This window comes from Eumetopias jubatus, unplaced genomic scaffold (assembly GCF_037043125.1).
Source record: "Eumetopias jubatus isolate StellerSeaLion01/CBP00866 unplaced genomic scaffold, mEumJub1_p1.0 scaffold_3, whole genome shotgun sequence".
Lineage (NCBI taxonomy): Eukaryota > Metazoa > Chordata > Mammalia > Carnivora > Otariidae > Eumetopias > Eumetopias jubatus.
Window position 1 is genome coordinate 106,907,677 of NW_028274809.1, and position 15,110 is coordinate 106,922,786.

General features: G+C 40.0%; 1 protein-coding gene across 2 annotated transcripts in view; it reads left to right on the forward strand.

Annotated features, from left to right (window-relative positions):
- CNTNAP5 (contactin associated protein family member 5) overlaps positions 1-3,569 on the forward strand; it is an 855,278-nt gene extending 851,709 nt beyond the window's left edge. For both annotated transcript variants that reach the window (XM_028101360.1, XM_028101361.1), the window contains exons 23-24: positions 722-793; positions 3,373-3,569. In XM_028101360.1, coding sequence (XP_027957161.1) covers positions 722-793; positions 3,373-3,569 — 269 coding nt within the window. The remainder of the gene's footprint in view (positions 1-721; positions 794-3,372) is intronic.
- The last annotated feature ends 11,541 nt before the right edge of the window (positions 3,570-15,110 follow it).

Here is a 15,110-nt window from a genome sequence, read left to right on the forward strand (position 1 = left end):
TTTCCTGAAGATACAGGAATACTGTTGGCAGTTGCTATAGGTCCTAAAATTTCCATGTGTACTATATGCATACATATGGGTATTATTACCCCCTTTTAATACATTTGCAGATGTGCTAATTAAAAATATATCTAGCTCAATGTCACCAGGCCAACGTGTGGCAGAGCAAGATTCAAATCCAGGTCTACAAGCCTTCAAACTTGATGTTTTTTTATCTTCTACCATATATGTTAATGTACGTGTAGTGAAATCCCTCTTTCTGTCAGTGAGGGTTTCTTGGGGGTATTAATCCTCCAGCACTTTTGTCTTTCCCTGTCAATGGATTCCAAATCCTTGTGCAGCTAAAGAACCTCCGAGGCATAGAGCATATGCATGCTTGAGGTAAGAGGCCATCACCATGGAGAGGGAGGGTCTAACAGAGCAGAGAGGGACCTCTAGGTTAGGCTGAGAGGTAAACCATAGGTGAAAGCAGATAGGGGTGGGTTCCACCATCATCTGTTTCAGCCCATTATCTTACAGCTGACATAGAAGCTAATAGTCACAGAATTATGGGGTGGAAGTTGTGTACTTTTTGTGTGTATGTTTGTTCGGGTTCATAAAAAAATGCAAACTGAGAGTACTTGGTCTAACCCACAGATGTGTCATCTCAAGTCCATATTGTACACCTCCTTCCTGTATACAGAGTGAGGAGTGAAGTGACATGTCTTTTTACTCCTTGCAGATCCCTTTGGGAAGACGGATGAGCGAGAACCAATCACTAATGCCGTTCGAAGTGACTCGGCTGTCATTGGAGGTAAATCATTCCTTGTTGCTGAAAGCAGAGGGGGCAAATGATTCTGTTCTTGGGAGAAATTTATTTGATTCCTTCCTTAATTATAGCCATCTAGTATCCAGAACCTTGCAATGATCTGTAAGACCGTGAGCCTTTTCATGAATAGTCATGGGTGCTGTATGATCAAAGGCGCCCTCTACCCCACCATCCACAGTCCATGGATGCACCCTGCCCTGATCCATCAGGCAGCTGACTACTGAGTCAACAGCTGGAACACTTACTTAGCGACAGGCAGTGTGCACCCTGTTCATCTCATCCAGCTGTCAGTTTTCCTAAAGCACAAACAAAGCACACCAATAAAACATATGGGAAGAAGCCATGTTGGGGCAGACAGATGGGTGAAGCCCCAGTCCTGTCAGTTTTCTCCACCAAGTGATTTGGGTTGGATCTAATGAGCAGGGTGAAGCCCACAGGAATGGAGTTTTGAATCCAGCAGTACATATGGTTAGAGATACAGATCTTGTCTGTTCTGCTGTGAGCTCAGCTCTCCCTCCCACCTCCCCTGTCTTTCCATCTTCTCACTGCCTGTTGGACTCACCCATTTTTGTCCTCCTTCAGCCTGGTTTCTGCCTCGAGTAGCTTGATTTTTCCCTTCTGGGCCTTGCAACACAGAATGATTCCCAAACCTTGTTTAATGTAAATGCCCATGAGATACTGAATTAATTGCCATCCAGAACCATAGCCCTAGCAGGTGACCCCCATCACTGCCTCTGGGAGGCTAGATTAACTGATCCACACCAGATGGAGTTCTTTTAAAAGTCAGCGGCATCCATTCATTTAACTTCTATATAATGAGTCTCAGCTATAGGTCAGGCCTTGTGCTAAGTATAGGGATACATGGGTGAAAGCCATGGAGGCTGTCCGCAATGAACCTGCAGCAACAACAGAACTAGTGAATGGTGTTTTGAGGGAGGAAGTGCAAATGGTTGTGGGAGCACAGAGGTGCACCATTACAATGCAGTTGTGAGGAACGAAAACCATGAACTTTCCTTAAGGAAGTTCTTAAAATGTTTGACCTGAATTTCTGCTTCAGGGGAAAGAGTCCAACTTGATTTTTGTTTGGCACCAAAAAATATAGGAAAGAATGTAATGCCTGTTTCTCTTCCTACAATTTCGTATTTGTCAAGGGGAGAAAAGACTTGTGACTGCTGACATTTTCCCACCCAGTTACATGCTTCTGTGAGTCTCTAAGAGCAGGAAAGGCATCCCAATCCCTCTGGAAAACTCCTTCAACTCTGAACAGTTTGTATACTAAAGGAGTAGAAACTGATTCTGTATTTTATCTCATAAAGCTGAGGCAAACATGGGAGTCACTCACTACGACCTAGTTTATTCATGTTTGTTAACTTAGGTGGTTTTACTCTGCCTTGTTCTAAAATAGCCAGGGAAAATGCTACATAGTGGTTTCTGAATATTAAAAAGAAAAAGAAAAGAAAGTAAACAGTCTTAATCATGGCCCCAGTTCTGATACAAATCAGTGGAAAATGTGCAGCAAATATATTTAACTTTCAAATGCCCATGCTTATGTAAATAAGAATGCAGGATGCCCAAAACTATCTTTGAAAAAGAAACACAGTTCGCCACTATCCATTCTACTTAGAAAGAAAAACAAAAACAGCAGAATGTATGTTATCTTGCGAATAAACTTATCTTTGAATATCATAAATACTTCTCATATTTTAATGTTGAAAATCCCATATGTATAGAAACATTCTCTCTTTAAAAGTCACCAGTTTCTACACTGTCACCTCTTTTTGCTGACTTTGCTCTTTGCATCCCGAGAGGCTTCGTGGCAAAGGTAGGGACAAGACCTTTGTTCAAGTCAGTGAGGGCAACTTGCCGAGTAGCTGCAGTAAAATCACAAGCAGTCAAAGCAGGCAGAAATTTGACCTAACTGGAAGAAGTCTGCTATTTCAGTTGACTCTGAATATCTGAACGACAGAAGCATACCGTTGCTGAACTGTCTCATCCCTAGCGGAGTGCACAGCAGTGTAGGAATGCCCTACTTCTTTGGCAAACACTTCATTATTAACAAGACATGTTTAGCAAAGCGAACACATACCCTAAATGAATTTACGTCAGGAGAGCATGTATTGAGGTCTGGGATACTTCACTATGGTTTTCTAGGGTGCTAAAGTAGTTCTGAAATACTCAGTTGCAAGAAATGACAAATGACTGAACATGACAAATGTGCTAATTAAATGATTCTGTCACATTCTTTAAATCAAGTCTTGAAGAAATAATTAAGAAATATTTTGCCAGTCTGAGTCCATATTGATATGATAGCATTCTCCGATTTAGACTGGTTTTCTTCCTGGCCAGTCTGAAAGAGGAGGTGTTTTAGTGACTGAAGACTGAACACATTTCAGCAGGTCTTCAGTTCTGGGCATGCAGCAGAGTTTGTTGCTGTTTGTTTTGTTTTGTTTTGTTTCGTTTTGTTTCTTTCTCCCAAGTGCCTTCCCTGTCTAGACTGAATCATCTCTTCTGAGTGTATGATCTTTGATGATTTCCTTCTCTCTTTCTTTCCTCTTTATCGACAGGAGTAATAGCGGTGGTGATATTCATCATCTTCTCTATCATCGGCATCATGACCCGGTTCCTTTACCAGCATAAGCAGTCACACCGCACTAACCAGATGAAGGAGAAGGAATACCCAGAAAATTTGGACAGTTCCTTTAGAAATGACATTGACTTGCAAAACACAGTGAGCGAGTGTAAACGGGAATATTTCATCTGAGAAACTGCAGGGTCACATAATATATTCTCTTTTGGGTTGTTGTTAAATTTTTCTCCTATCTTTTAATTTTGGTCATTCTCCTTTTCCTATCTGTTTGCCAATTATTTTTGGCACATAACTTGTATCAACCATAGCATCTATCCCCTTGATCCAGCCCGGAAGACCAGGCAGCTATGGCCACTGCCTTCCTTTCTGACAAACTTATTGTGGTGATAATGATCACTTAAGAGACTGACTTTACTCCTCTAGACAAAGAAGAGACACATGTGTGCACATGTGCATATTCAGTTCTGTGTTTCCAGTTTCTAAGTAAGATGCACTCTTTAGTTCCACAGCCATTCTGTCTTGCATTAAACCTCAGGCTTACTTTGAACCTGAGCTCTGTGACATAGGCATATGATACTCATCTTTGACATCTTCCTTCATCTCAAGTTCATTCCTACCAGGGAACTCAGGGTAAAGAAAGAAGATGCTAAAGGCCTGGTTCGCTTCAGTGGCACTTTCAAAGGAATAAGAGAAGTTTGTTTTGTGCTGATTTTCCTTACCATAGGACGCCCATTGCCCTAACTCATCACCCTTTTTCACTTTGACTCTTATCCCCTGAGTATTTCAAATATAGGATCCCTGATAGTAGTGAGCTATTGCTTTGCTCCTTTCTTACCACTCTCTCCTGGGGCTGACACTTTAGAACAGCACACAATAGCATAAACCTAGGGGAAGCATGGAAAATAGTAGCTTGAAACTAGGAGGTAAAAAAGAAAGCTGCTAGGAAGTAGATGTTCTATAATTTCAAAAATGCCTTTTCCCATTTTTAAAGAAATGTTAGCTAGGCTATTCCTGGGATTATTATACTGAGGTATATATATATACTGCAGCATAAAGAAATTCTAATAAAAGTCTAAAATAGTACCTAGTTCCATGAAAGAGCTTAAACCATCTTAACTGAGCTTTAAAAACAAACAAAAACAAAAACAAAATAATAATTAAAAAAACTGCATGAAAGAAGAGAAATACCAAGCAGGATTCTTCCCTTCCATCCACTCACGAAAGATCTAGTGAATAAAGTGAATGCAGGTTTCATGTTTTAAGGCAGACACAATGACCCTCCTCTGTCCATGGAGCCATTCTCTGTGAGTTTCCGGGTACACTGACTGATGGGGCATTGTGGTTTGTCTAGCGAACCCTCACTGCTTAGTTTCAGAGGAGACCATAGGTTCTACAGTACATCACATTTTCAAGTCATCTACACCCTATGTATATAATACCCCCCCACGCACATCTTTTTGTAGGCATAGAAGCCAAGATAAGATGATAGTAAGTTTCAGGGTCTTTGCCCCTCTTGATAACTAAGCTTCGAAGAAACACAGTCATTCCTTCAAGAAGGCATCTCGAACTCATCCACGAGGTGGTGATAAGAATCCTGATGATTTTTTGCTATGGCAATAGGTCTAACTTTTTGCCTCTGGGCCATCTTGGAGAAAAAGAGAAGGGGAAAATAATATCAATCCTCCAGAATGCTGGGAATGCCAATATAATGATCCACAGATGTGGAAAGTACTTGCCAATTCTCTTTACAAGACAGATTCAGTTTGGGAAACAATTACCACATCGCAGTTTGCCAGCCTTGACAGTTAGCAGACATTCCATCTTGTCCTTAGAGTGTCTATCGCCTCTGATTATTTAACACTCCCCTGCACGGCCAGGCTCCCAATGAGGAACTCATTAGCTCCATCTCATTTCAAATCCATTTCCGGCTTTTCTTTCAGTGCCTGAGCACATGGGTAAGGATTCGGCTTGTAATCATATTTCTCAACTTTAAGATGTTGTTCTAGGTATATATTTTCTTCTTAAAACTTTCTGTGGATTCTTAATCACTTCATTATATCATTTTTCTAGGAAATTTATTTAAAGTGATTCCAACATGGGCATCTTTTTTTTTTCCCTTCCAGCTTTCTTAATAAGATGAATGATCCACTAATAAGAGGAACGATCTTTAAATATTGTTTTATGCTGCCCTATCCACCCTTATTTCCAATTTTCACTTTTGAATTTTCTATTTCCATAAAAAGGCTGTATAAATCAGCCTTTTGTTTGGGTACAGAGTCCTTTGTCCCCTGAAATAAAAAAAATCACCATGAAGTGCAGTGGGTTTAGCCTGAAGCATCTCCAATAATGAATTGGAAAGGCAAAGGAAGGTGTGAGTAATAAAACTGGAACCCCTCATTATTCAAGTCTGTGAAAAGTGAGGACTATATTTTGCTGACATAGTGCTGACAGAAGAAATGGAGAACTAGCAAAGGCTAATTCAGAGTATTTGCTTTCCCCATCTACTTATATATGCTCGTAGGTAGTTCTGTAGGGTGAAGACTCTGTGAAGCTCTATCCTTGCCACATCGGCCCTGCAGAATCCACCAGCTCACCTCCCCGCGCATGTAGACGATGTATACATACACACAATGACGTATCACAGACCCAGAAACCAATGCCAAGACAGTGCAATTAGCACATCACTCTTACAAGTAGAGTCTCAGGGCTAAAGCAGAATTACATTTACAGGGTTGGATTATTTCATAACCCCAGAACACTAACTTTCACTAGATGTATATGGAAACAAGCAAGCTGCTCCCCCCAAAGCAAAACACAATTTTCACTCGAAAATAAGTGCTAACTCCGCCTGTCTTTCCTCAGTGGTACCAAATCCATGTAGTTTTGTGCAATTGTTCAATTGTGTGAGTGTTTGGATCTTTGAGAGATTATAATCCAAAACAAATAGTCGTTGAAAACAGTCTCACCCCTCCTTAACCACTGGGTAAGAATAATCAAGGTTCCTGACATGCTCTGCCAGCTGGACCACCATAGTCCTCCACTGTAACCCTCAGTCCTTGGTAACTGCTGATTACAAAAAGATTTTATGGAGTGTGGTCACTTTACAGCAAAACCAAAAGTACCTGTGCAATTTACATTCTAAGGGGGATATTTTATTGATACAATTCCCACCAAACAAGCCTTTCTTTTTATGTGAACAACAGTACATTTGCTTACCCTAAAATATATTTAATACCTACTGCATCACTCATTGTGCATATAGGTTCAACTGCCATGATCTCTATGAGAATTCATCTAGAGAATTAGACATTTGTCACTTCTCTAGATATATATTTATGAATACCTTAGCCTCTTCTATTCACTCTCAACTTCATATGGGAGATTTTAGTTTATTTATTCATATGGGACTGATTTTTTTAAAACAGTTTCTATGCTCTTTAGTAATAACAGAGATGATACTAACCTGACTTCCACCCTCTGTTAGCCCCATGCCCACCACAAGGTAGCAGGAACAGGATTGGAACTAAAGTAATAGATTGTTCCCTTTCTTAATTCATCATGAAGTATTTACTGAATGCCCAGTACTCCAAGGGTTACACTAGACATGGGTTATACAAATATAAATTATACCTTGTTCTTGCCCTTGGAGGAGCTCAAAGTCTATCAGGGCAGGTATATATTATTGTAATAGGGGTACACAAAAAGTGCTATAAAATGTAGAGCAAAGGTCCTGCACAATCATTTATGCAAAGCCTTAGCTAGAGACTTAAACAGATAAATTTATGGAAAATATTCATAACTTTTTCTTGTATATTCCACCTTCAATAAACTGCTTTGTTTCTCTTCTTCAAAGCAAATATCTATCTATCCAGGTATTTTTTTTTTCTGTAGAGGGAGATGGATTAACTCTTTAGGAACAGCAAGAAAAGATGATCTTTGTCTGTAAAGTACCTTGGAAGAAGCCCAATTCTCTCCATTCTTTCTTCATTTCAGGTTGGGGGATTCTAAAAACCCTCCTTCCCATTAGTCAGTCTTTTTTTTTTTTAAGATTTTATTTATTTATTTGACAGAGAGAGACACAGCGAGAGAAGGAACACAAGCAGGGGGAGCGGGAGAGGGAGAAGCAGGCTTCCTGCTGAGCAGAGAGCCCAATATGGGGCTCGATCCCAGGACCCCGGGATCATGACCTGAGCCGAAGGTAGATGCTTAATGACTGAGCCACTCAGGCGCCCTAGTCAGTCTTGACAATAATGGCTTGGGGACTCTCCATGGGGTAGGGACAGCGATCTCTACTTCCACTCCCTTCCTCCTCTTTGTTCTGTTCTTTCAAAGCCATGTGTTTATGACCTCTTGCATCTCATTTGCTCTTCCAAATATCCCTTAAGATTTCTGCTGTCCTTCCACCCCTCCTAAAACCCTTCTTTGTCCCCACAAACCATTTGACTCTATTTAGAATGATCTCTGAAAACTAGATGAAGTATCTTCTAGTAAATAACTGACTAAAAGTTGTTGTCCATCTAAGTGAGGTCTCACCTCTATGCCTTGGGTGAGTTTTGCCAATCCTGAAAGTCACAACTGTCTCTTCTCTGCAGGAAGCTCATTCACTTAGAGGTGCCACACTGGGAGGCTAAAAATAGAGTGTATGCTCCAAGATATTCAGGGAAATAGAAATCAGGCTGTTGAAATCTTTCTTATAAAAAGTCTTGACAGTTTGTCCACGAAAGCTCTGGCTTCCTTTGAATTCCCCCATAGCTGCAATCCATCAAATCCATATTGTAACACCAGCCTGCCAAGGGGAATTTGCGACAGTGTGTAGCTCTGTTACTCATTTTTCTTTAACCTAAAGGTTTTGACATACTTAGGCTTCAATTATCCTACAGGTCACAAGTGGACCTAGTAAATAAAGAGTTTTCCTTGTTCCTGCAGATGTAAAAGTGGTTAATGGAAGAAGGTATAAGCAAACTCCAAACTTTCAGTATACATGGAGGATAACTGAGTGTTATTTCATGCCTCTCATGCAGTTTGAAAATGTTTTCTTTAAAAGACACATAGTGTAACTGAATTTCTTTCACATACTGTTCTTGGTTCTTTCTCAACCTGTCCTCCCTTCCCCTCACCCATCCCCTTACTTGGTGAATATCTAGTTTGTAGATTTGGGTGTCCCCAGTTTTCATCTCTGCTCCCACAAATCCTGAATATTTGAAACTCTTAAAGGGAAAAACAGTGTAAACAGACACACAAAGACTTTGTAAAATAGGGCTGTCAGTAAAGCTTTCTCCAGGACATCCTATATACACATCTGTTTAGTAGGGATAGACAAATTTCCTTTTGACTTGGCAGTTATTTGAAACCTTCATAGAAGGTTTTAATATTGAACTCTTGCTATGTGTGAGTGATTTTTCTCTTATTTTGCACTAAGGTACTCTGAGGAAGAACAGAAAAGCACATTTTTTTTTTTAGTGAAATATTGTACTTTGTAAGCTTGTTGTCTGTCTTTTGTAATGTTTATAGACTACAAAGTGGCTGAACAGACATGAACAAGGATGAAGGCAAAAGCTGGTGTTGGTGTTTTGACCACACCTGCCGAGAACATATTGAGGAGGAAGAGGGAATCTGTGGCAACAATCAGTGACTGCCTCGGGTGTGGAGGGTCATTGCTCCCACCATGGATCAGTGGCAGCAACTCTTCCCACTTTCTTGGCTCCTTATTCAGGAGTCCCTTCAATACATTTGGATCATTGTCTTACACATTAGGGAAAGAGGCAATATCATGGAGTATGCATGAAGAATTCATTACCTACCTTTGCATGACATTTCATTGACCCTTCCCAGCCCGACTCCAACCACATCTTTTCCTTTTTCACTATTTTTATTTCATCAAGATTTTCTCAGGATGCTTTAGTTGCTATCACCACAATGATCTACCCTGCCCAGGTTGAATACCCAGAAACAATTTTAAGGAAAAGAAAATGTCAAAAAACTTTTTAGATCCACTATCTTGAATCAAAACTCCCATGTGTGGAATGCTTGAGGTCCTGAAATCAGTCTAGTGGTCCTTCTTTCCCCTTCATTGGTCCTGCCATAGGCATGACACACTATAAAAAGATATGATACTCTCCATCCCTACCAATGATTACTGTCAGGGACCCATCATCTAACACTATTTGGGAACACTGGCTTTCTCAATCTTTCCCAGTGACACAGGGAATATTTTACAAAATACCAAGATAAAATTGGGAGAGTAGTACTAGACCATGACCACAGGTGAATCTAATTGTTTCAGTAATTAAATCCTGGTTTTTTCATTTGCATCCTGTTCTTTCATGCCTCAGATGCCAGCAGTAGCCTCAGAGGATATGAACAAGGTTCTGGGTATGCAAGAGGAGCATTGTATTACCCTGCAGACTCATTGGAAGGCCCATAAGTAGAAACTTTCAGTGAAATGTTAAGGTATAATATTAACAGGCATCTGCCTAGTCATATTTTTCCATTATAGTCAACCCCACCCCGAAGGCTTTACATGAAATATTAACATAGTCTCTTCTATTTGAATGGCAGTGTCAACTTGTATAACCTTGCCCTGCCTTAAATACTCATGCAAAAAATATCAAACCTTGCTTTAAAGCAGCATAGTTATAGTGTAATAGGGACTTTCGAATTAGTGAGGTCCAACACCAAGACTTTTCTCCTTCTGAAGCTGGTAGTTTACAGGCCTCCTGATACCCTGTGCTGTCTTAGGCTGTCACTTCCTTCAGTCAACTGGAAGAGGCAAAAAGGGTGCAGGTTGTCACTGGGAATACAAGTGCAGGTTAAGGGGGAACCAAGAGTCTGCCTCCAGGATTTAATAGGTAAGGAGTCAGCAAACATTTTCTGTTGAAAGCCTGGATGTTCTATACTGTCTTTGCAAACCAGATAGTCTTGGTTGCAAATACTTACTTCTGCTTTTGTAGCAGGAAGTGGGCCATACATGGACAAAGAGGCATGGCTGTGTTCCAATAAAACTTTATTTAAAAAAAACAGGCAATAGGTCAGATTTGGCCCATGGACTATGACAGAGCATTACCATGCCCATTTCAGATGGAAGATCAGTCTCTCTCTGGCATGGAGTGGCCCTCTTTTTTGAGGAATTAGAACGAGTGGGCAGATTATTTTTAACAAATAAACAATAAAATGCAAAATAACCTCTCCCCCAAAAAACTATATGTCAGACTTTTTGTTATGGCAAAAGCACAAAACAGGTCACCTCCTTTTGTAGATCTGCCAGAGTCTAGCTTTTCCTTTGGAACTTTTTTGTTCTTAAGACAGAATCCCAAGTGATGTTGCCTCATTCCAAGTCAGTTTTGTAGACCACGTAACGTCTTAATACACTGTATGGGGAAAAATAAAAGTTAGCCTTAGATTTCTTTGTTTTCTATGGTTACTGTTGTACAGAAGAAAAACTTAAACTGTAAATAATGTATATTTAATAAAGAGAGAATTTTGTATGATTTTGTGTGGAAGCCAAATGTGTCTTGCTGTGTTTTCTTGGGTTAATGAAGAGTCAAACAATTAATCCCTTAGCTCCCATTCTCATCCTTTAGACGATTAACTCCCAGACAACATGACCTATGGTGTTGCTGGAGAAACACGAAACTCCCACTCCCTGGGTTTATTGATTTCAACAGGCCTGAAAGTGCTGTCATGGGCTGTCTCATCACTCAGCTGAATTATACTCTCCTGCATGCCTGGCTTAAATGTGTACAAAAGCAAACTCATTGACTTGGTCAAAAGTCATGTTCAGGGCTCTGGAGTCATCCTGGTTTCAGCTGCCCACATGAAATCCTGGGCCTCTGTTAAGCCTTTATCAGGACCCATTTCCAGCAGCCACATTTCTTATCTCACCTTACCTTCCCTTTCTTCTCAGAGCCCCGAGCCCAACTGTACTCTATGTGTTTGAGATATTAAACATCCATTGTTATGAAATAGAACTCACTTCATATGTTGCTTATTAACACTTCTGTATATAGGGTAGTCGGTCAACAACTAGAAATTAAAACCTGGCAAAGTTTTTAAGACAGGAAAGTGACACTGTCAGATTTACCTTTTAAAAAAATCACATCTAACTTCTCAATGATGAACAGGCCATAGGGAAACAAGAGGGGAGGAGGAAAGAAGTTAGGACCCATCACTCAGATGGAGAACAATGGTGGTTTGGAGTAAGGCTGTTGTAGAAGAGATAGTAATAGTAGCTGATCCAGACAGAACCCAGAAGGCTTGCTGATGAACTCAAAGGAGATTGTGAGGGGAAGAAAGGAGTCAGGAAAAATTAGAATTTGAGGCCTAAGCAAACTGAATGGTCAGGAGCAAATAGCTTTGTTTTGGAGAATGGTGACTGGGAAATAGGAAGGGTGGATCATGAATTCAATTTGGGATTTTGTTGAGTATGAGACTCTGACTAGGCAATAAGTGGAGGTGTCAAGAGGGTATCTGGGTATATGTCTGCAGTTCAGGAATGTGGTCTGGTCTGGAAAGACACATGGGAGACATATTTATATGTATATGTATGTAGAGGTGCACACATATATGTGTATGAATGTGAGTGAGAGAGAGTCTGGTTGAGAATATCCAGAACATGAGTATAACTAGAAAATAGAGCCCGGTCTGTTAGAGGAGAAGGAGCCAGGCACTGAGGATAGAACAAGACCAGGTGACTAAGCGCTTAAAACCAAGTGCTTAAGTGGGAGGAAGTGAACAGTCCTTAAATGCTACTGAGAAGTGCATTCTCAGATGAGAATAGATAAACAACATGGGCTTTAGCAAGATTAGAGCATTGAAGACCCTTCTTAGAGCCGCTTAATAAAGAAGCAGGGAGTAAATACAATTTGGAGTCATCTGAAGGGTTGGAGAAGCTAGAGTGAAGCATGGGATAAGGCTCAAAGCCATACTTATATGGTAGAGATGCATAGACATCAGAGCCAGGCAAACCACCAAGGCTAAAATCCTATAAAATCCCATTCTCTAGTTTTTTGACTTGAAATAGATTAACCTCCATAATCCTTAGGTTTTGAAGATGTAAACTGGAAAATTAATAATAAAATATTTAGAGACCCTAAGTATCAAATGAAGTAATACATGAAAACCACTTAGCTGTGTACGGGGCAGTGGAGCCCTCCATAAAAGCTACCTGTCATTATTTATCTCTTTAACCTTTCCTAATGTTTTAAAAACAAATGACACATATCACACAGAATTTAATACAGCCAAGCATAGAAAAGACAGCTGTGCTTTGTTCTGCAAGGAGGCTCAGTAGTAGTTTGCAAGCAGATTGGACTAGGAAGAGGTCTTGAGTTCTAGCTCTGGCTCTGCTATAAAAGAAATTTTGAGAAGTCTTTCCTCACAAAAGTGGGTACATCATTGTAAATAATGAAACAAATCAATTATCTTAAATGTTTACAATAATTTTTCATATCAGAGAATTTGACCTCACAGACTTTTGGCCAGAAAGTCAGGGTTTCAAATTCCAACTCTACCAATTAGTAGCTGAAGGACAGTAAATAAATAAGTCCTTTCTCATCTCTGAGGTTCATCGCCTCATCATTCATTGGATTTTAAAACAATACTCAGGTACTAAAAATATATTAGTTTCCCTATCCTCTTTTTCATGAGCTGCTTTCTAGTCACATGATATAATCAGAGAGTAACAAGCAAAGTTAATGAAGAACTGTGTCAATCTTATCCACTTGCCATATCTGTATTTGGTTTAAACCTGTAATATAAAAGAGAAAAAAATGTCTCTGAGGCCAAACAGACATATAATATGGGGGGGGGGGGCAGGGAAGGAATAACTTCCTGGTATTTTTTTAAAGATTTTATTTATTTATTTGACAGAGAGAGACACAGCGAGAAAGGGAATACAAGCATTGGGAGTGGGAGAGGGAGAAGCAGGCTTCCCACCGAGCAGGGAGCCAGATGCGGGGCTCGGTCCCAGGACCTGGAATCATGACCCGAGCTGAAGGCAAATGCTTAACGACTGAGCCACCCAGGCGCCCCACCTTCATGGTATTTTTAACACAATTTTTAAACTGTATGTGAATTGATTTATTTGTCCATGACGGTTCAAAAAAGAAAACAAAAAAAAAAAAACAAATCTCCAAGGGCCAACATTTGATCAGGTAGATGAGATCACAGCATCTACACATCTGAGACAGGTTGTACAGTCTCTGACACCAGTGTGCCGGCTGCTGAAAGCCCAGTCTGGAATGTGAAATCCATCCATGGGGAGGAAACACCATCTCTAGCTAATGACAATGCTGACTAGCCAAAAAGGCAAATCCACTTCAGCCTCGCCCTCTGAGGAGCTCCAACTGTTCAAATAGGCCTTAGAGAATTAAAGCCTGTCTTAGAGCATGACTTTCACTGAACAGAGGAGAAATGCCATCAAGGGAGAACACAGGAGGACGCTCCTCACGAAAGGGCAGGTGGTAGCTCTCAAGTCCCTGACACTTTGGTTTGGAGAGTGTGACAACTTGTCCTTGTCTCCCATGGCCTTTTGTTGTGTACAAAGCTCTCATTTAAGAGATACTGACTTTATGAAGAGAACTGGCATGAGTCAAATATTCTCATACAATAGTAATGTAATAATAAAATAATTACCGATTGCTGTGGACTTAGTATATGTCAAGTACTTATACGCATTACCTTTTTTTTTGTCACAATGAAACCATTGAGAGGTATTGTTTTCCTCCTTTTTCAGACAAATAGATCTAGCATGAGAAAATTAATTTGCTAAAAGAACTGCATAGTCTTTGATGATACAGACACTTGGATTCAATGCCCACTCTCTTATCTGTGTAGCTTTAGGCAAGGGTCTTACCCTGAGTGTGACTCAGCTTCTCATCTGGAAAATAAGAATGTTAACACCCTTTTCCCAGATTGATATAAGTAGTTAATAGAAGAGTAAGATTTAACCAATTTCAGCCTTAAAATCACATCTAGCTATTCCAACTACAACTAAAACAAATTCAAATAATGTATTTTGACCTGGTACAACTGCTCTGTCCCTGGCTTCTACTGTTCAATGAAACCAGATGAAAATCTCCAACTTAAAAATTAAACAAAAAGGCCATAAATAGCAAATTGAGGGTTTCTCAGGCTATAACCATTTACACTGAACCAACGCTGAAACTGAGACACCAATAGAGTATGTAGGAATCATTTTGTATCTGTAGGAAACTCTCTGTGATGTACTTACTCACCCAGACAACCCCTGTGAACAGGGAATGTAGCTGATCTTGTCAGATGTCTTAAAGGGCAGAGCCTCTTCTGAAAGATAATAGCATTATTCAATGTTCACTTAAAACCAGGGCCCATAGAAAATATTTTGAGCACAGAAACTTACAACAAATAAAACCAACTGCTCCCTTCCAAGGCAGAGATCTTCCACCAACCATGGCACTATCTTGGAATTCTGGTGGGATGTTCATGTTGTAGTGTATTCCAATTGCCTGTGAATCTTCCCTTTGGATGTCTATGAAGGAGCTGGTGAGCTTATTAAGGAAACTTTAGGATGTGACATTAATTGAGAGCCTGCAATGTGCTAGATGCTGAACTTCCCATTTATGCCTTTTTATTTAAATTATAAGGAAAAGCAAAATTAAAAATAAAACTGTCAGAAATCAAATAAAAAGGGGATCGATATGCAATGTATATATATACTTTTTTAGCATTTTATCTTAT